General features: G+C 40.8%; 1 protein-coding gene across 1 annotated transcript; it reads right to left on the minus strand.

Moving 5' to 3' along the window:
- Positions 1 to 558: 558 nt before the first annotated feature.
- IVNS1ABP (influenza virus NS1A binding protein) lies at positions 559 to 18,025 on the minus strand. The gene is made up of 15 exons (XM_065674223.1): positions 17,703 to 18,025; positions 11,023 to 11,279; positions 10,132 to 10,258; positions 9,634 to 9,803; positions 9,477 to 9,552; positions 8,596 to 8,769; positions 8,108 to 8,233; positions 6,620 to 6,727; positions 4,383 to 4,509; positions 3,612 to 3,836; positions 3,332 to 3,453; positions 3,027 to 3,153; positions 2,802 to 2,933; positions 2,473 to 2,646; positions 559 to 1,987 (listed from the first exon to the last, which is right to left on the minus strand). The coding sequence occupies exons 3-15, from the start codon at positions 10,240 to 10,242 to the stop codon at positions 1,734 to 1,736; spliced, it is 1,926 nt and encodes a 641-aa protein (XP_065530295.1). The 5' UTR covers positions 10,243 to 10,258; positions 11,023 to 11,279; positions 17,703 to 18,025; the 3' UTR covers positions 559 to 1,733.
- Positions 18,026 to 20,516: the final 2,491 nt, after the last annotated feature.

Raw genomic sequence — 20,516 nt, forward strand, 5'->3', positions numbered from 1 at the left:
TAGAGTTGGGATCAGAAAGCTGAACGAAGAATGGGATGGTTGCTGAAATTAGTGCTGTCACTGGTATAGCTTAATTTCCTAAAGCTACTTAATTAATGCTGAGGACCACAGGATCAAGCTCCTCACAAGAGTATAGAGTGCTTCTTTTCAGCATACTCTAATGCACTTTCTTCAAGTTCACTTTGGCCCCTTTCTCATCTCACCTGTGGAGCACTGCACTCTCATTTGCACAGCACTTTTTAGTAAACTGAGCCTGAGAGCAGCCTCCGAGGGGGTAAATCTCCCTCAAATAGCTGGTTGTTCTCTAGAAGCCTGTGCTGGCCCTGAGTCATCTGCCCTCTAGAAGCAAGTGTAATGCGTAAGTTGCTGGTAAGAGGTGTACATCACACTTTAACCCTCTTCTACACCGAGGAAGAGGATTCAGTTAAACGTCCATTGTTTGGGCTGTAGCTATATCCATTTGAAAGTTCTGTTACAGCATTGCAAGCTTCTTACTGAAAATTACACCTTGTTAAAGAAGAGGACACAGACACACCACAGCAGCCTGTGGTGCAAGGATTTCCCAAAAGGTACCTTTAATGTGTTTGCATCAGCAGCAAGCAGTCAGTGCTAGTTTTGGCACCAGGAGTTAGATGTGCAGCACTACACATTGGACACCAAGTCATCCTAACCAACATTATATCCATAGGAATAGAGAAAGTGAACTAAAACATAGTACTTTGAGCACATACAGAGTCGTGTTCTATCACCCTTTCAGCTTGTAATATTAGAAAAATAAACTTAAGACAAGTTACTAACCAGATGAACACATTTTCATTGCCAACTGGCCAGAGTTTAATAACCATGAGAAAACCCGCACACCAAAATTTTTGTTTTACAAAGGTTAGCTCACCCAGAGTAACAAAACTGCTGTACAGAAAGCACCCTCTGCCTTTTTTGTCAAAATATTTGGAGCCAAAATAATTTCCCCACCCTAGAAAGTCACAGCTATGTTACGTTCAGAAACTCTGTTCAGCTCTAACAAAGGTGTTGCATACTAAGTTACAATATTGTAGCAGAGGCAAAAGCTCAGAAGCTCATGTACAGTGGTAAATCAGTTGTCCCACTCAGTCTCTATGAACTCCAAGGTTGTCTTTTTGCTTCAGTAACCATTTATCTGCCATTTTCATTTCAACAGATAAAATACTCTGCTGAGTATATAAAAACTGTTATAAAAAGGCAATCATAAAAGATAAGGTATTGGCAGGTTTTTCAGCTTTTTTTTTAATAAAAAAAATAGCCATTATATCTATTTAAATAAGGCTTCTTGTTACAGATTGTTCCAGTTACTGAAGGAAAACAAGGCCTGATGGAAAAAAAAACACCTATCCCCCATAAACCTTACACTTCCTGCCCCAAGAACACATCCTACAGGAAAAATCATCTAATGTGCAAAGTGACAAAACAAACACTGGGGGAAGCTCCTGCAATGATATGCCCAGTCCAATTTTTCCTGTGTTATCATCTTCAAAATCTTAAACTCAACCCTAAACCAAAGCTGAAAAATACACAAACCCCCTTCATCTTGATATTCTTTCCAAAACAAGTATGTACAGCACAATATGCAATATGCAAAAGCTCTGTGTTGCTGTTGGCAACATCTATGCCCTCCCCAACCCTATTCACAGGTGTACCTCAACTAAAACACAATTACATCACTAAGCCTGTTAGGTTGAAGAGAGAATTTAATTTGCTTAAAACTTGTAAATTTTTGTGTAGGGGCTCCATTCATTTGACTCTGGATTGTAGACTTCAAGTGTGTTCAAGAATTCATTGCCATCAAATCCCCCAACTGCATAAATAGTGTTTGCCACTGTCGTAATCCCGGCGTTGCTCCTCGGAGTAGTCATACTTCCCATCATCTTCCACTCGTTCTTAGCAGGGTCGTACATCTCCACACAGCTCACCGCATGAGAGCCATCAAAGCCTCCACCAACAAAGAGTTTTCCTAGCAAAAGGAAGCAAAGGAATGTTTCACTGCTAAGCACTGCCTGTGTCACCAAACACACCCCCTCCTTTCAGAGCAAACTAAGCCAAAATGAAGGAACTTCAGGTTTTCTGTTAGAAACCTTTGCCTTACTTAAGGTTTGAAGTTACAGTACTGATCTGCTTTGGATCATTCAAGCTGACTGGAAGTTATTTCGGAGTAGGTGCAGTGTCCAAAGTCAGGCAGATGCAGCTGTAGAAACTGCACGGTGATGTTTTGAAAAGAAAACGGGTAGGGGTGAATGCCCCAAAACAAAAACTAGAGGGTTTTTTTGGTTTTCTGGTTACAATTTTTAATTAAAATTGCAAGCAGACATAGCCAGGTTCTTACTGTATTGTTTCCTTGCTGGGAAGGAAGGAAGCTTTGTATTTTACTTGCATTATAGCTCAACTTGAAAGATTCATTAAGTATCAAGCAAGAGGTTGTTTAAGCACACGGAAACATACCATCACGGACAGCCACTCCAGCTCCTCGCCGAGCCACATTCATGGGTGCGATCAGTGTCCAGGTGTTGTTCTCTGGATTGTAACGCTCTACACTGTTCAAGCAGTTCCAGGATTCTGCTCCTCCAATTATGTACAAATATCCACCCAGCTCACACACTGCAGACTGATGTCTCCCTACGATCAAATGCCAGGAGTTACAGCCCACCACAGAAGTCATGCACTAACACCAGGCCACAGCAGCTGATATTTAAACAGTTTTTTGCGTTGGCTGGTTTTAAACCTGCAGGTTTGCAATCACTCCTCCCCTCCCCACTACACAACAAACTTACGGATATTGAGGGGAGCACAGCTTGTCCAAGATTTTGTTATGGGATCAAACACATCACAGTTCTTAAGTCCCTTTTGGCCATAAGGATCTGAACCACCAACAATGTACAGTTTTCCATTCAGGGCACATACTCCTATTCATATAGGAAAAAATAATAGGTAAGCTAATAAATGGGTATATTAAAAAAAAAAAAAAAAAAACATTCAATCAACTGTAGATGTGTTACCTGCATTGCAGCGGTTGGTTCTCAGTTCTGGAACAGGAGTCCAGTCATCTATTTCTGGCTCATACATTTCTCCACAGCTCAAGTCATCTGAGTGACCATTTGACCCACCCACAACATACAGCTGCCCCTAAATGGAAAAAATTAAGATGCATCACATCTAAGTACACAACAAAAATCGTTAGCACTTTAATAACTATGTAACTACAGTAAAGCAACATCTGTTACCATTTTGTAAAGTTTGCCCTGTTTGTCCCACCTACATTTACATCAAGTCACATTTCAGCTGATCTCCACCCAACACACACCATTAAAACTGCCATCTGGAACCGAGCTCTGGGTGTTCTCATTGGTGCAATGAAAGTCCAAGTATCCTTTTGCGGATCGTAGCATTCCACTGTGCGCAAACACTCTTCTCTATTATATCCACCTAAAAGCAAAAGGTTATATGATACCACATTTCCAAAGACCAATTGCTTTGACACTGAAGAACACTGACTCCAATATAGCATACACAGTTAGGAAGCAACTGTCCTCCCACTCCCAACCCAGCAAGTTTGTTTAAAGAATTGTTACTATTTCTTTTACCTGCGGCAATCAGTTTGCCATTAAGTTCAGCTGTGCCCAGTCCAGAGCGAGCATACTGCATTGGAGACATGGGCTTCTCAATGACATCGTTTGGATGAAGCTCAAAACTCAGACTCTTCAGCAGTCGTGGTGTACTTGTGGGAGAGTTCTGTGGGCTGTTACGGCCATGTAGGAATATCACACACAGCACACCATCCAAAACAGCAAGACACAGGTAGGTGTTACCTGTTGTCAGGAGAAAAGGAGAGACCATCAATATAGTAAAATTTTAGGTGAATTTAAGTGGATACTAACTAGAGTCATAAGATTATGCTTCTCCCCTTGTAAGTGTGAAAACTTTATTTCTTCTTGTTACTGGTTCCAGGTATTGGCATAGCTACTGAAAAATATGGGGTTTAGCTTATTAATATAGTGTTCAAAGACATAAGACAGCAATCTAAAGATGTGCTAGAAGAAAGGTGCCTTGCGCACGTACAGCAAATAGCTCTGTAAATTAGAAGCTGCCTAGCTCCTTAGGACTTTCTGGGTAAATTACACACACCGTGGGATTTGGGACAGCCTGCACATAAGTAATCAAGATGTAAGTGATCCCAGTTAGGCCCCAGTTAGAAACATCCCACAGATTACTAGGCAAATTTGACTTGCATCATCAGTAAGAAAAGGTACTTCTGCATTCCTTACAGATGTTGAAGAAAATGCCCAGGGAGTGGGAAGTGGTAGGTATACAATACCAGACGCATCTTTTAGGCAAACCCTGCCCCAGTTACTCACTTGAAGTTTTCTCTGAAGCAATGATTTTCCACTCATGTTTAGGACTCTGAACAGTAGCATTTGGAGAAAGACTTCCAGAGGAGCTGCTACTAATCTGCTTGTGATCATTCTCACGTGGTGGCTTCTTCTGCAAAATCAAAAGGCAGCTACAGAGACCTAGCCAAAGACTACACCTCCTTCCTCCTTTGCTTCTCTAACACATAACTATTCTAAAGAACACTTAGGCTACCACCTCCGCAGAGCATCAATTATAGCACACATCTTGCCTACTCAGCAACAGTGGCCAAAAACCACTCTACATCTTATCCTGGTAATCCTTTCATCCTGTGACAGTAGCTTTATACTGCTGGTGTCTGACTAGAAATCATTTCAAATTCTTAAGAGTATGAGTTACTAGCAAGGTTTTCAAATGGAAGGAAAAACCTACATCCATTTGGAGAGAACAGAGATACAAACTAGAAGCCTCATTCACAAGCTCTGCTTCTGGAACTTAGGTTAATTAAAATGCTATTTGGAAGTGAATTAACTATTCTCTTCATTCCCTGAAGACAAATTTATTTCGCCTCAGTTGCTCTCTGTGCTCAGATTAGCTGTTTCTTGGTTTATACTCCCTTGATACCTAACAGAAGATTTCTGCTTTCTTCTTCAATTACATTTATACTACAGCTTACATTATTTTGCTCAACTATGACATCCCACCCTCTCACATCCTCCCCCCCTTCACATTTCAGAGCACACTGCACAGTTGGTTGGGTTGTTCATTTTTTTATGAATCATAAGAACCAAACACAAAGTTTTAATGTTCTGTCTACTCGGTTTAGCAGCAAAGTTTATGACCACAATACCAAGTCCACAATGCTTGCGGTTCCCTGGAGTCTGATCTGTATGGAAACTGTCATACCACTTTTGAAATACATCATCTAACTCATAGATAAGCTCATATATAAGAGTTTGATTGCCATACTCAGCTCACCATGAAAATCAGTTCCTTTGTGGATGACATTTTTGTTATTTCCGAATCTTCATCCAATTAACAGCTTATTCTTATCCCTAAATTGCCTCGACAGTTACAGAAATTACAAACTTTTGTAATTAAAAGATTAAAGAGTTACAATTTTTCCAGAGCTGTCATCTATGGGTTTTCTGGTATTAGTTTTCTCAGCTGTTTAGAACGGCTGAAGTTGGCAATTCTTACTATCATTAAAGATTGTATAAAAGTTGAGAACTCTTGGCCTTATTTCTGAAAATGAACTTTTTGAATGTTCACCTCTCAGCGTCTATTGCAAGTAGTAGCCAAAGGTGGTGAAGGCTGTGAAGGCTTACTAAAAACAACTAAGAAACTGGAAAATTAACTGCCTTTTCATTTTCCTCTCTTTTCACTTCTAAAATTCATGTTCTCGGATAGTGTTTTACATAAACATTAGTTAAAAATTTCAGAAATTACTTTTGCATCAGCATAATACGCTATTATGCATTAAAATATTACAACATATTTGCTTCTAACTCCGTGAATTTAAACAACCTTGATTTGTATAAAGCAACTCACAATTTGCATCTATTAGCCCATTATTATTCTTTGTTTCTTAAACACCCTCTGTAGTGCTAAGCTGTGTGTTTTTCAAGAGTAGAGAATGATTAAATCTGCCTAGGAAAAAAAAAAAATATAATAAACAGACCAAAAAAACCCCTCAGCACAAGACTGATTTGTACACAGAGTACTGGCTATCTCCAGATGAGACATTACTTAACTGCTGCTTTTAAAAATCTCTCTTGTGCGTTAAAGTGCAGCTTAACAAAAGAAATGGACGTTGACAGCTGAAGGATTAGAACTTACGTCTGGGATCTTTTTCTGTGCCAAAATTTAACAGATGCATTCTCCACTGCAAGCCAAGCAGTCCGTGATTCTTTACAGTCTCTTGAATATGTCTACAAAGCCACAGCTGACTTGCTACAGCTGGCTGCTTTTCTACCTCTTCTTTCTTCTAACAGCCTAAGATTTATTTTGAAGTCAAACCTCAAGCACTCTGTTTTGCAAAGACTTGCAGTCAGTCTGCTGAAAAACTGGAAACACAGACTAAATCATTGCCTCCAGCAGTTTTGAGAACGGTATTTTCTCATCACCTATTTCTTCATTAAAGCTACTGCTGCTTTCTCTGCTAACAGTACACAAGACTTCAGGTGTGTTGTAAACTGCTCCAGTCTATCTGGGGTTACCTGAGACTGTCTGCAATTTGTACCTGCACAAACTGAATGTGGTCATCATCACTGCCATACACCTCAGCCTGTCCATCTAGCAGATTTCCATCAAGCAGCTTGTGATCAGCTGAGTAGTACAGCGTTTGAACCTGCAAAAACAACAACAGAATACCCATATGGCTACTGTCTCCACTGCTATTAGCTACAGGCAGATTACAACAGGCAGTCGCCAGCACACTTCTTGTCATCTCATCTCAATCTAGCAGAATGACAAAACTAAAAGGAAGCAGATGTCATGGTGGCAATCTTCAAACATGGAATGAGGTTCCTTACTTTCTCAGCTTGAGAGAAATCTTCATTTTCCAAGGACTTCTACTGTTTTTCCAGCACAGAAACATTAGACAAGCAAAAAGCACATTAATTTGCAGAATTACACAAATTCACAATTTCATGCAAGCATTTTCACTATCCCCGCAAACAAGTTTTCTGCTTTGAAAAATACACATATTTATCTCAATCAAAAGATGTTAAGAGAAGCCAAGAGTGGACTCTAAAAGAAAGGTATGGGAATGAGGGAAGTGAGGGAAGACAACATAAATTTAAGTTCTTGAGGAAACTGTTGCCACAAATAAACATCAGATGCAACTGTTTCAATAAAACGCATCTGAACATGATAGAAGCTTTTAAAATGAGTTTTTCCAAGAGGAAACATACACTTGATAATATACGACAGTATCAACATGTACTTTTGCCTATACAAGTGTTTCCGAAGATCATTTGTCCCTCTAGTAACAGACTCGGAAAACGTTGATGTTTCAGGGGATTTTGTAAGGTCCATTGTCTCTAGCCAATTAAAAATTTAGATTCCCCACTAAGTTTTCCATTAAACACTGCCCAGGCTATATCTAGTATAAGTATTCATGAGCAAAGCCATTTAATAAACACACAACTTTCAAAATAATGTATCCTGTAAAGGAGTAAGTAAACACCATTAAAGCATCATCATCGTTCTCTGCCCACAGCGGATTTTCTTAGGAGAACTGGGGCAGGACTGCTGCTTCTGTACGTGTCAATACACTTGAGGTTTCTTCTTGGTTCTTCAGCCTTGGTATCCTAGTTTTGTTAATAAACCTATGGGGAGATAAATCAACGGGGAGGAACAACCATTAGAAGCTTTTACCTACTTTGCATTTACAAGCAAAACCTGCAAAGGAAAACATCAAGAATCTACAGCAACTTTCAGTACCACCTCCCCAGTTCTAAAGCAAGATACACACCACTTTGAAGTTACTATACAGCACATAGTGAGCGAAAAAAAAAAAAAAAAAGGAAAGAGGAAGACCAGACTGAACAGTTCATTCAGCTCACCTGAACACCCCCCCAGTTTCTCAGCTTAGGGGTACCTACAGTAAAATTTAAATTCTTTAGGGTCATAGTTAAAAAAGTGAAAGAAAAAAAAAGGGATCATGGGATCATCCTTCATATTGATTTATTTTTTAATGTTTAATCCCATTTTCTTAAAGACTAACCTCTTCCATTAGATCTTCCAGACTGTCTCCATTCTCCCAGATGCTGCGCTGTACCCAGTTGATTACCTTTGTGTACAGTTTGCCATTGCTAGGTAGGCCAACATTGTCTTCCAGCATTACTTCAAGCTTTAATTAAAAGAGAGAAAAATGATTTAGTCTATAGGTATTATCCTTGTATTTGTAGCATACTGTACTTTATGTAGTGAACATTACTCTTGCTTTACCAGAGAACTATAAGGAGATTTCAGCCCACCCCACTGAAACTAGGAAGCACATCTGCAATTATATTTTATGCTCAGAAGGGATGATAGTATGTATTCTCTACTGTTAAGGTTAACAGATCCAGAATATCCACATTGTTGGTAAAAGTCAGTGCACATACTGACATTTACTGTTCCTACTCCCTAAAAGGAAGCTGTAATAGTTGCTCTTTGGGTTGCTTTCTTGGAAATTGCATACCAGAAGGATATCTACAAACTTAAGCTAACCTTTAACCGTGGAAGTTTGAGAAATTCCTCCTGTTCTGAAATCTGTAAAAGATGTTCCTGAATGTAGCCATCAATCTTGTTCAACAAACGTGAGTCTCCCATACAACTTGCAAAGTTGCGGTAAGAGATGCAGCTCTGAACATCCATCTTGGAGAGCAAATAGTCACCACAAACCTTTTACAAAGAAAAGGCCGCATCTTAGTTTACACATAGATAAGATTGTTATACATTTAAATTATCCTTCCCAACATATAACAATGGCTTTTTTCTAACTGCAGAATACTGACTGACTGTTGTCATCCTCTCCCTGAGCTAGAGCTGTAAACAAAATGTTGCCTTCCATACGGATATGCGCATTTAGAAGTTCTCACACATACATTAACCCCCATGCCTGTGTATTGAACACCTATTCAAAACTGCTTATCTGCAGTCAAGTGAAGGTAAGAATCCCTATTTCCTTGTCAAAGGTATCCCCATTTACAGCAAGAAAAAGTATTCTTAAAGTCAGGCGCTACCAAGCATATCATCAGGAGTGTGTGAATTATTCTTTTTCCATATACTGCCACAGATTTACAGGTTTAATTATGCCCCCAACGCAACCAAGCACAGCACTGCTTCCACAAACCTGAAAGTAAGTAACCAGCTAGGACTATACGGGTGCACAAATACACAACTTCAGAGAATCCTTCAGCACAAAGATAGCACAAGTGAAAATAATACACAGTGATGTCACTCTAAACAATGTAATTCTAATGAACATCTAAAGAAGCTTATCCACATTTGAAACAGAAACATAATTTTTTGTCTCATTAACACCAAAAAGCATGATGCTGTCAGCTTGAGAAAGAGGAATACATTTCTGGAAGAAGTGAGAACTGTACCTGCTTAACTCTCTCCATCTTCAACTTCTTTGCTGCAGAGTATACATCTTTCACCAGTTCTTTATCAGCTTTTAACCTATTAAAAAATTAATCTTTATTATTTTGATTTTTTTTAAACGAAAGTCTGCTCTGTCTACTTTCTAAGCAAACTACTTACTGAGCAGTATACGCATAATTCAACAGAACTTCAACAGCTTCTGGATTGAGATCATCAAATTTAACATGGGAAATTCCATGACAATCACTATCGCTATTGAAGATTTCAAACAGGTAGGGACTGCAGCAAGCTAGCACGGCTCGGTGCGCCAACATCTCATGTCCACACACCTTTATTCAAAACACAAATGAGAAACCCACATGCTGGTAAGAATTTTCTTAAACTATGTTTGTATTATAATAGTATAAAGGCCTACCCAAGTGAATATCAAAGTTCAAATAAATTTTTCAAATCTATACTGTCTCCAATTTACATCACCTGAAAAAATAATAGCATTGCTTCTCTCAAAGTGTATCTGGGATTTTAAAGTTTGCATTTTTCATAAAAATCAGATTCTAAAATCTCATGCCTCACAGTCAATGAGGCACATAGCATTACACAATGTAACAAAAAACCCCAACACATTCAATCACCATACTCTGAAAGAAAAAAAAGTACCTGGAGACGGACATCACAGAACTGACCACTTTTGCGCAGAGCGTTTAGTTTGGCAACAGAAGACTCGATGAAGTTTTCATCTTCAAACATCAAATACCCATTGGGAATCATTTTTGTGGTGGTATGGCTGAAAACACAATGTATAAAGCTTACAGGTACAACATTTCCTTTAGTATTGAAGTACTGTTAACACATTGCTTGCAAACAAATATTCATGAGGAACTAAAAAAAAAAATCATCTCAAAAAAGCCTAGAGAAGTCCTACTGCAGATCAGCACATGTTGATCACCTTTGGATTGGCTGGATTAATGGTTTTCAGTGATTGAAACCACAACTTTTAACATATTCACATCACTTCAATAGGTACCAACTTCAAAACTACATGCTGAATCTGTGCTACCTCCATAGGAGCAAGCTGAAAACCACTGGATTACACAAGAAGCTTCATTCACCTCTACAAAGATCAGATTTGGTAGATTTTCTTTTTTTGCTAATATACGTAAAAGTATACTCTCATCAACATTTTTAAAGGAAAGTACATGTAGAATACTAATAATGTTACCAGCAATGATTTCCACCTGAAGTTTAAGAAAATTCTTAAGATGAAACTAAGAAGAAAACCCCAAAACAGAAAAAGAGAAGAGCAAAAACCAGTAGCAAAAATGGCAACACCCTCCCCCATCCCAGTTCTAGTGTTAATCCATTTATTTTAAATTCACTTACTACTGAAAGCATTTGACCCTAAACTGGCAACAATAATATTACTTACAAAGATCATTATCCACTTGTATACACTTTCTTCTGTTGTGTTTTAGTTTAGAAAGATTTTAAAGTCCAGAACTTTAGAAAAAGTATTAACTATTTTATACACAGCTAACAGTATCAACTTACCTAGCAAATGTATGACAGTAAAATTTTAACTGGGAGATCTTAATATAATGGTATTACTTTGTTTAAACAGAGCACTTTAATTTCAGTATCTTTTAACAGGGAAGACGTTTGTTGAAATGCGAAAGCAGATGTGTCTTTGCAGATGTGTCTCTGAAGATGCAATATGGATTCCAAAACTATCAGGCTTGAAGATGATGTAATAAAGTCCTTAAAAGCTATAGACATGAATTTCTTCTGTGATAATCATGCATCATAACCTGCAATAAAGGAGAAGGCATAAAGTAAAAGGACAGTAGAGAGTACTACCGTACTTCAGGCAAAACTTTAATATTGTCGTAAATAGAAGTTCCTGGCCCAAACAAACATGGTTTTCCTCACACACACACACAAAGGAGAAAAAAGCCTGAAAAATCCCATATTGACACCAATACATTCTCATGCCTAATGAGAATCAATCACATCAATTTTATACCCAGAGACAAAAAAGTAGCTAAATTTGTGCTTAGAGAAAAAGTTCTAACAGCTAAATCCCATTTTTACCAACTCTAATGTTCAGCACTTCCTATATCCAGATCATTATTGCTGCTTGCAATACTAGATAACTCTCAAGTAACACAACAAAAAGTACCACATTTTAAAAAAGAAACCAATCCACATGCCTCCTACCTTTTGCTTTTCCTGTACTCATCTACTTCTATCCTTCTTCTACTGAATGCTTAAAATGGACTGGAGATAGATTAAGGACATGTCTGAAATGACTAAGCATATCTCCAGCACTTCAAAAAAAAAAAAAAAAAAAGCCACCTAAAACAAAAAAAACCCTTATAAAGTCAGAAAGCACTATTTCAATGACAACTTTCTTTGATAAAAAAGTCTCTTTGCCACCCTGCAAACAGAAACTGTTATGTTCTGGTCAAGTTCTGCAATTGGAGTAGCTTTGTTGGGATTCTGCAGGTGGGTGGGCTGTTTATGCTGGTTTTAAGGGGGGGGGGGGAGGTGGGAAGGAGAGAAGAGGAGGAGCAGCAGCAGCAGGGAGGGAAGAGGCAATGAACACTCACTCTGGAACTTTCCATGACCCTGATGCCACCTCAGGAAAACATCAATCACTTCATCCACTTGAATTTCCCCACTTTAGTTTCAAACCTATATTTGTATCTACAGAATGAATGCCACACCGGCTATCAGGTTTCCTCTGAAAAGGTGCAACTCTTTTCTCCTCATCAAAAATTAAAAGTCACCCATGTTGTAGCAAGAGAGCCTCGTGACACTACTGCCTGGCAAGCACTTACACATGGGGATCCTTTTGGCAGGAATTGCACTGCCCTTGGTCTGGACGTTGATCAGCAGCTCAAGCAGGAGGCTGATTGTCAAGAGCTGCAGGGGGCATTATCCCACTATATACCAGCTCTAACAGAAAACTGCTTCCATCCTTAACAGCTTCTTGCAATGCTGAAGGTAGACAACCTTGTACAAAGAATTAATATTAAGTTTAGCTACTAAAACAGACACAACACGTATAAAGAAGGAAACAACTGCTCCAGAGCAACAGTGGTATCTGTCTGGATTATAGTACCCCTGAAATGCAGGAAGGACTATAGGAACAGTACCCTGGGGACTACAACTTTCTACAACATACTTTAATGTCAGCAAACTTTGCTAGGAAAAAAAAAAAAAATCTCATGGATTAAATACATATTCTTTTTATAATCCTGCAGGCAAGTTATGAAACTGAAACCAAGCTCTGTTTACCAAATATTTAACCAAAGCATTTGGAAGTCAGTATTTTTCTTGTTCATACAACTGGCGTAACCATTCCAGTTTCTAAAGCAGTCAAAGTTGCACTTCTCAAACCCAGAAACAGTCCATATTTTCCCCAGATGCACCTCAACTGAAAGACTGAGTTACATGACAATTATTCCAACAATTTCAACTAAATTCCAGAATCATCCTTGCAGTTTACATCTTTGGGCATGTTTTGTCACATTCTGCTGTAACAGAAGAACAAGTGCAATGTTTTAACTTTGCCTGATGTACTTGCTTACAACCTTCAAGACCTAAAAAAGACATCCAAAAAAATTCTAGATTGAAATGGAAGATTTGTCTTTTAAAGCCCTCCTTTGTGCATGAGGTCAATCCCACACATCTTGCATTCATGCACCTAATCATACTGTCCAATGCGAATATCTAAGAATTTGAGTGTCTTAATTATTGCCACAAAGTTTCAATACTGTTGCATGTGACCCACAGCTAATATTACTACTCAAAATAGCATTAAGTAACACAAGCATATTCATTACTTTCTGCAGTCCTTTTAGTTTGGCATATACTGACAAAACAGGAGCCAGATAATAAGCCAAAATTCAATGAAAAGCTAAGAATGTTGCATTTTTTTTCTGCACTAAAGGTTATAAACAAGTATGGCAAACAAACTCCTTTCTTAAAATTACTTCAAAACTCTAACTCACTTTGCCATTACCTCCCCCACTCCCTTGATGATAATATCCTCTAGCTCACCACATCAAGAAATGTCAGCTGCTTTTTAAATAGTTTTCCTGGATTTTACATTTTTAAACCAAGTACGGTGTTTACAGATCACTGCCAGACAGGTAAAGTATGAAGTCTGATGCCTCTGAAATTATTAGTTTTCAAGCTCAATAAAAACACACTTATTTAAACATGATAAAGCTAGAGAATTAGCATTCCAGAATGGAAACAACACATTCCATTTCAGGAAATTCTGGAGAGCAGGCCTATTTCCTGTACTCATTTTTTAAAATAAAGCAAAAAATAAGTGTGATATATAAACTTCAGATTTTCATTCTAGTTTTAATATTTAAGATTGATACTCCTGTTGAGCCACCTTCAATCAAGAGCTGATCATAGGATCACAGAACAGTTTAGGTTGGAAGGGACCTTAAAAGGTCATCTAGTCCAAGCCCCCTGCCATGAGCAGGGACACCTTCAACTAGATCAGAGTGCCCAGAACCACATCCTACCTGGCCTTGAATGTTTCCAAGGATGGCAAATCCACCACCTCTCTGGGCAACCTGTGCCAGTATTTTACCACCCTCACTGTAAGGAAAGCTAGGTGTAAAATCATGTTAGGTGTTAACAATGCAGAGGATTGAGACAGGCCAGAAGCCATGAAGCATTCATGTGGTACATTGCACTGATACAGCTGTACTCAACTAAAGGAATGTAGTACTCAAATGTCTGGCCAGTTGCTTGACTTAAACATAACTGTGTTTCCTATACACTTACTGTTATGCACAGACTGATATTTTCACTTGCCATATGTATGTACCTCTGGACCATGAAAGAGTCATGGCTCATAATACACTCAGAGATAAATTCAACACACATAACTGACTTCCAAAAGAGGATTTTTCTCCCTTTAAGCTCATCTTTCCATTTCACTGTATATACATTTAGAGGTGCATTTAAGACTCACCTAAGTAACAATGATACTAAGTCTTCTCATTGTTCGCCATGTTATCCTCTTATACATATCTTGCAAATACTATTGAAATATGAATAACTGTTATAAGAGCAAGTAAATGTCATAATACACTTTAAATTGTTATTTTTCATGTTTAAACACATTATTAATTAATGTGCTTAAAATTTAGGATGTGTTCATTACAATTTTTTTTTTTAACAGCTGTTCACAGCAGAAAACATTTCAACATTTAAGAAACCTGACACAGGATGATTACTGTTGAATTTTTCTGAGATCTAAAACCTGCCCTAGGACTCTCCACTGCAGAGCCACTTTCAGGGGACACATGAGCTGTGGTCTCAGGTGAGGTGCTAAGACAACAGGTCCCAGAGCAACATACGAAGGCAAAAGTCACCTTGGCCATGACCTAACACCACAGGTAGTATTTGTTTTTCCTCCCATCTGACAACTCTCGTCTTTAGTACAGTCCATTGGTATTTTCCACGTGCAGTATTTCATTACAAGAGTAAACAAAAGCCTTGCTTTGTACCAATTCTGCCCAAACTTTTTTGTCAGGTAAAGGTTGGTATCTCTTCAACTCACAAGTAATAGATCAACTCGGGGAAATACTTTTAACACACTTTGTGCTTTTTTAGTTGCTGTGGGCTTTCTGGCTTTTCATGGCCCAGTTCAGAAGAAATGTAGGTCAAAATTACAACTACTCATAATCTATTACTTCTATCAGGAGATAAAACCAGGCATCCTCAACATTTCTCTTTCACATATTAGCATTTATTTATGGTAAAAACACAATCTTTTCATGTCCAAGTTTGCATTCCAGACTAACACCATGGACCAAGACATATATCAACCCACTTTACACCACTAAACAGGCTCACCTTCTTTACACCAGTGACTGAAGGACTCACAGAATTTATATAGCTTTTGTTTTGCATATTCACTTTTCAACTGTTATCCACTAAAGATTTAGTCTCATTGATAACTGTGACTTGTAAACAAAACTGTTCTATTTCACTTCAAGGCTTAGTTGTTTTCCCACCTCAACCAGAAGGGGAGAGGGAAAGAGTATTTGCTATCACTGGTTAAGAATTGAAGGGGAAGGAAAACGAACTACAAACATTTTTCAAAATCTTTTAGATGCAGACCAAGAAGGTGTAATTCTTGGACTGTCCTCTATAGAAAGCGAGTCTAGAAAGATCTATCAAGCACATATTTGTGTATGTAGACTTAAAAAAACTGAGAAGCAGGTTTCATGTTTGAATGCTACTGCTTTTCCAAATACAACTCTGAGCTGTAGCCCACCAGGTGCCCATTTAGTACAGCTTCCAATGCTATCCCTTCCCCCCCCACCCCTCTTCTTTTGATACACCATTTTTGTTTCACCAAGTCTTACCACTGCTCATGACCCCACTTTTCCATACTGGTTCTATTTCCTCTTCTCCTTTTCCACATAGTACTTTTTTGTTGTTGTCGTCATAGTCTTTATCTACACTTCTTTTTCTACCTTCTGCTTCATATGCACTCTTAAAATCAGAGCTCTTTCCCCCTGCCCCCCTTTTTTTTCCTGTTTGTTTTTCTACTTACACACCTTCCCACAGTTCTTCAAACCTCTGTCACACAACTAGCAAACTGGTGGATTTTTGTTTGTGTCAGTGTTGTCTCACACCCCCCATTCTGGGCAGGTTTTGCCTGTCTTACCATCTCCTGCTCCTTAAGAACTTATGCTGAAGAAAATAAAGTTAGACAAACAAAATTATTTACAGCAGCTAAAGTACCATTTCCTAACAGCAAAGTATGCCCTGACTGTTGCATCCTCTGCTCCAGGAGTTAGGCTTGTGGCTACAAAATCTGCTTTCTAAAATTAAACCCATCTCACCATCAAAGCACCACATCCTGCCTGGTTTCTTACTTTATAAATCCTTGACAGGAGAGAATAAATGTGGTGTCTACACACACCTCACTGGAAAATAATAAAAAGAAAAGTCTTCCCCTTCACGAACCACAACAAAAAAGGAAAGTGACACGATACTGAATTTCCACTAATCTACCACCACTCAGTCTTGCTATCCTTCTCCTTTGTAAATAACCCAGATGCCTCACCTCTCACTTCATCAACGTTTTTCCACTGCATAAAACTGTAACCAATTCAGTTTTTATGTCTATGGGAACCCCAGGTGAAGTAGCAGTGAAGGTGCCAATTAAAAGATAATTTCTACCTTGAAACACCTCTGAAAAATTCTAAAAACGTGCTCAAACTCTGCGTATGCGGGTAAAAAATACTGTACCTATACCTTCCCTCCCTCCCCCCCCCCCCCCCCCCGCCCCCAACCCCCTTCTGATCATTCATACTCATCACCTTTCTCCAGAAGGACTGAGGTGGACTGACATACAATGTTTTCACTGTGTTATCGCCTACTTCCTAGAACTGGTATAGATGGCAGGGAAGGCCATGACATTGGCAACCAGCCGTCAGCACATGTTCTTCACCCCAAAACAACTTTTTTTTTTTTTTTTGAAGTCCAGGATTTCTGCGATTTTCTTCCATCACCCCCTCCTACCCTTACTATAAAGAGTTTAAGGAAGGTGTCACGACGTGACTTGCAGCGCAGCGCTTGGAAAGGCACGCAGGCAACGCCTGACCTTGGAACAGTAACCACCCGTACGAGGCACATCTGAATTTCTGGCCTGGGAGCTACACGGCATTCCCACCAGCTGCTGGTGCCCATGCGGGGAAACGGCGGCAACGCCGACTTCCCCTCGCGGCACCCCCTGTGGGACGAAGGCCGGCAGCTGTGAGGGGATCCATCTCACACCGTTCAGGCCATTCACACAACTTCGCCCTGAAGAACATGGCAACTTAGAAACGTGTCCAGCCCTTGAGAAACGGGCCCAAATAAGCAACAAAAAGCCGCGGAGCCAGCCGGACTCACTTTCCCCCTGCGAGGGCGCGGGGAGAGCACGGTGCGGCGGGCCAGGCCCACCACCGTGGGGCTGCGGCCGCCACCGTGGGGCCCGCCCCACCCGCCGGCAGCCTCGGGCCGCCACCACCCCTGCGTCAGCGCCGAGCGGCGAACAAAGAGCGGCGGGGCCGTGGCGGCGCAGCCCCCGGCCCCACAGTGTCCGCTGTCCCCCCGTAACCGCCTCCCGTCCCCTCACAGCCGGTGCGGGCAGCGTCTGGGCCGGCCGCCCGGGGCGTCCCGCCGTCACCGCCCCGCCGTACCTGGTGCCTCTCAGCACAGACGATGCTGTACATATTGGGAGCCTCCAGGCTAAGGGGGAAGAGGACACGAAGGCGCAGCCCCAGCCCGCCGGGAAGCGGTAGCGGAGAGTGCAAAGGCAGTGGGACGAGGCGCGGAGGTGCTGGCGGGGCGGCGGAAGCGAACCGCAGCGAAGGTGGCAAGCACGGACACAACACCCACAAACCCGCCGCGACAGCTGAAAAAGCCACGCCGCCTGCGCTGACGGCACAGCGCCCTGTAACCCTCCGCCTCCGGCGGGGCGACCGGCAGGCTCAGGAGGACGGCATCTCTCCGCCGAGAAACAAGTCCGGCCGCGCCCCTCCCTCCGCTGACGAAGTGGGTCGGTGGACGCTGGCTGGGCGAGAGGGGGCGCTGCGCTCGCGACCCGCCTTCCTGAGGGAGCTGTCGGGGGTGGCCCCCGTTAGTGGCGGCCGCAGGTCGGGGGAACGGGACGGGCCTGGAAGGGCTCGGCGCGGCTGAGGGGAGGAATGTGGCGGCTCGGGAGGCGCTGGGACTGAGCCGCCCATGGCTCGCGGGGCCACGTTGCTGCGAGTAACCACCGCCGCGTTCGTTACTGCTGGTTCAGTCTGCTTCGATAAACTGGTGTTGCCTTTTCTCCCCAGCGGCGGCTTCCTCACTGCTCGGAACTGGGGTTCAAGGCGTCGTATCTGCCTCATCAAAAATTACCACATTTAATGCTCAGGCTGTCCTGTGCACACGGGCAGCTAGACCGTGCTCCATCCTGCCTCTGGCTCCAGCACCCCTGAATCCTTCTGGAGAAGGCATTTCTGGATGAAAAATTGCGTCTCCCCCTTTTTCACAATGAATCCTATCTTGCCAGGCAAAGTTGTTTTAAAGCATCACTGCTGATAAATAAGGGGTGTTTGAAGTCTATTAGTTATACACTTGCATGCTAGACAGTGTAATGGGTTTCTGATTCCTGGCTGGGGCCCTTAGTGCTGCTGCAATATTGTAATAAATAAAACAAGCTAGAGCTGGATTAAGTCCGAGGTTTCTTGCTTGCTTCCTGATTTAAAATGCCAAGGTCACCTGGAAGGCAGTGGTACATTTCCCTGTGTGCTTTCTCCTTATTCAGAGGCTGCCTTGGTCAGAAACAGAGAGATCTGTAGGAGATTATGTTAGATATAGCTTCAGCGTCTCAGCTGTCAAATGGTAAATATTATCATATATGTCATACACCATTTCTCAACATTCTTCAAGAATCTCACTGAAGAAGCATATTTCAAAACACTGAAGTTGGATGATACTGAGGTTTCAAGCAGAAAGTGCTTCAAAATGCTTAAAATTAGCAGTCTTGTCTCACCAGAATTGAGCAGAGGCATTAAGCTTTAGGTATATTCCTCAACTACATGAATCCCTCCTTCTCTGGAGACATATATGATAGCACAGTGCCCATGCTGCAGCTGGGCCCCTGCCTTCAGCTTCTCTTTTTGCCGGCAGTAAACAGGACTGCCTCAGTGTCCCACCACTCCCTGATACATTTCCACTCCCTTCTGCTTTTGGTTTTTAAATCACTAGCCACACCTCACTGCCTCCCTTTCCACTCTCTGCTTTCTTTTTGAATTAACCTTCTTATTAGGTCCTTGCTAATGAAAATCATTAAATGAAAGGCATTGTGGTAAAGCTGAGAGGGAGGTGAAGGCAAGAGACAGGAACTATGATCAAATAAAACAGTGCTTGGGATGTTCCTTAATTAAGTAACTCTCAGGATTACGCAAGCTGCTGTTCCAGTATTCTTAGGAAAGGAGATATCTGTATGAATCACCATCAATTTTCCTTATCAGCCACTGCAAGTGATATCAGAGAGCAAGCGTAGCATCTTCCTGACAGCACAGAGTTAACAGATGGGTGTTTCCTGTTTTTTTCACATAGATCCCTATGACAGGGAACACATTTCTGATTTTGTGAGCTATGGCAAGTCTGGGAGCTCAGGCAGAGTCTCATTTGAGCTGGTTGCATTCCAATCACACAAACTCACTTCCCACTGAAAAAAGAAAGGTTTGGTTTTTTCTGCTTCTTGCTTTGTAATCAACATGAAACTAGTTTACATTATTAAAACACCATTGTTGCAGCTGAGATGTGACTGTATTTCCTGTGATGATGGAAAAGACTTCTGTAACGTGCAAATACCTGAATTTCAATTTGCTAGATATTTTGCAATACTTCCCAATGAAATTTATTCTAAACCTGAGTTTATTTCTGAAGAACACTTCATTGGAAGGTGGGATTGGGTTGATACTACACAATTAAATCACTGGGAGCTGAACCAGAAAAACTAAGAACATCTGCAGCCACTAGAGCAGGGATGCTCATTAGGGTTTTAGATCTCCTGGTTTGACAACTGTCCTTCCTTGTAACAGTGTTTGTAAAATGTCAGGAATATTTCCTTAACAAAACCACTCCTTTAACAACACTATATTAAAAAATACTAAATAAAAAATAAAGTTACACTTGTGGAGACTCTGGATGTTCTGCATAACTTTTGTCTCCCACCACAGAAAATACAGTCTTCCTAATTAATGAATGGAAAGCCCTCTCCTGGAAAGCCCTCTTGCTTGTCTTCCAAATCGTATGTTACTCCTAAGTCAGGTATTTTGTAGGTGACCCTGACTCTGACGTAGCTTTCATGCTGAGCCCTGTCTCATTATAATGGAATCCCCCTGTCTCATCTAAATATCTAATATCTAAAGAAAAGGCTGAATTTGTTAACTCTGGATATTGCAAGGGCTTAATGTCATAACATCAAACTGCCTCCACCAAAGCTTAGTCATGAA

This window comes from Lathamus discolor, chromosome 3 (assembly GCF_037157495.1).
Source record: "Lathamus discolor isolate bLatDis1 chromosome 3, bLatDis1.hap1, whole genome shotgun sequence".
Classification (NCBI taxonomy): domain Eukaryota; kingdom Metazoa; phylum Chordata; class Aves; order Psittaciformes; family Psittacidae; genus Lathamus; species Lathamus discolor.

What these genes read in the sequence shown, in the direction of transcription:
- IVNS1ABP (XM_065674223.1), bottom strand. Translation starts at nt 10,242, where the DNA reads ATGATTCCCAATGGGTATTTGATGTTTGAAGATGAAAACTTCATCGAG. An exon ending in TGGAAGATCTAATGGAAGAG is followed by an intron (nt 6,728 to 8,107) that starts GTTAGTCTTTAA and finishes TTGTTTTTGCAG; the next exon opens with GTTCAAACGCTGTACTACTC. An exon ending in ACCACATTCAGTTTGTGCAG is followed by an intron (nt 4,510 to 6,619) that starts GTACAAATTGCA and finishes TTGATTTTGCAG; the next exon opens with AAGAAGCCACCACGTGAGAA.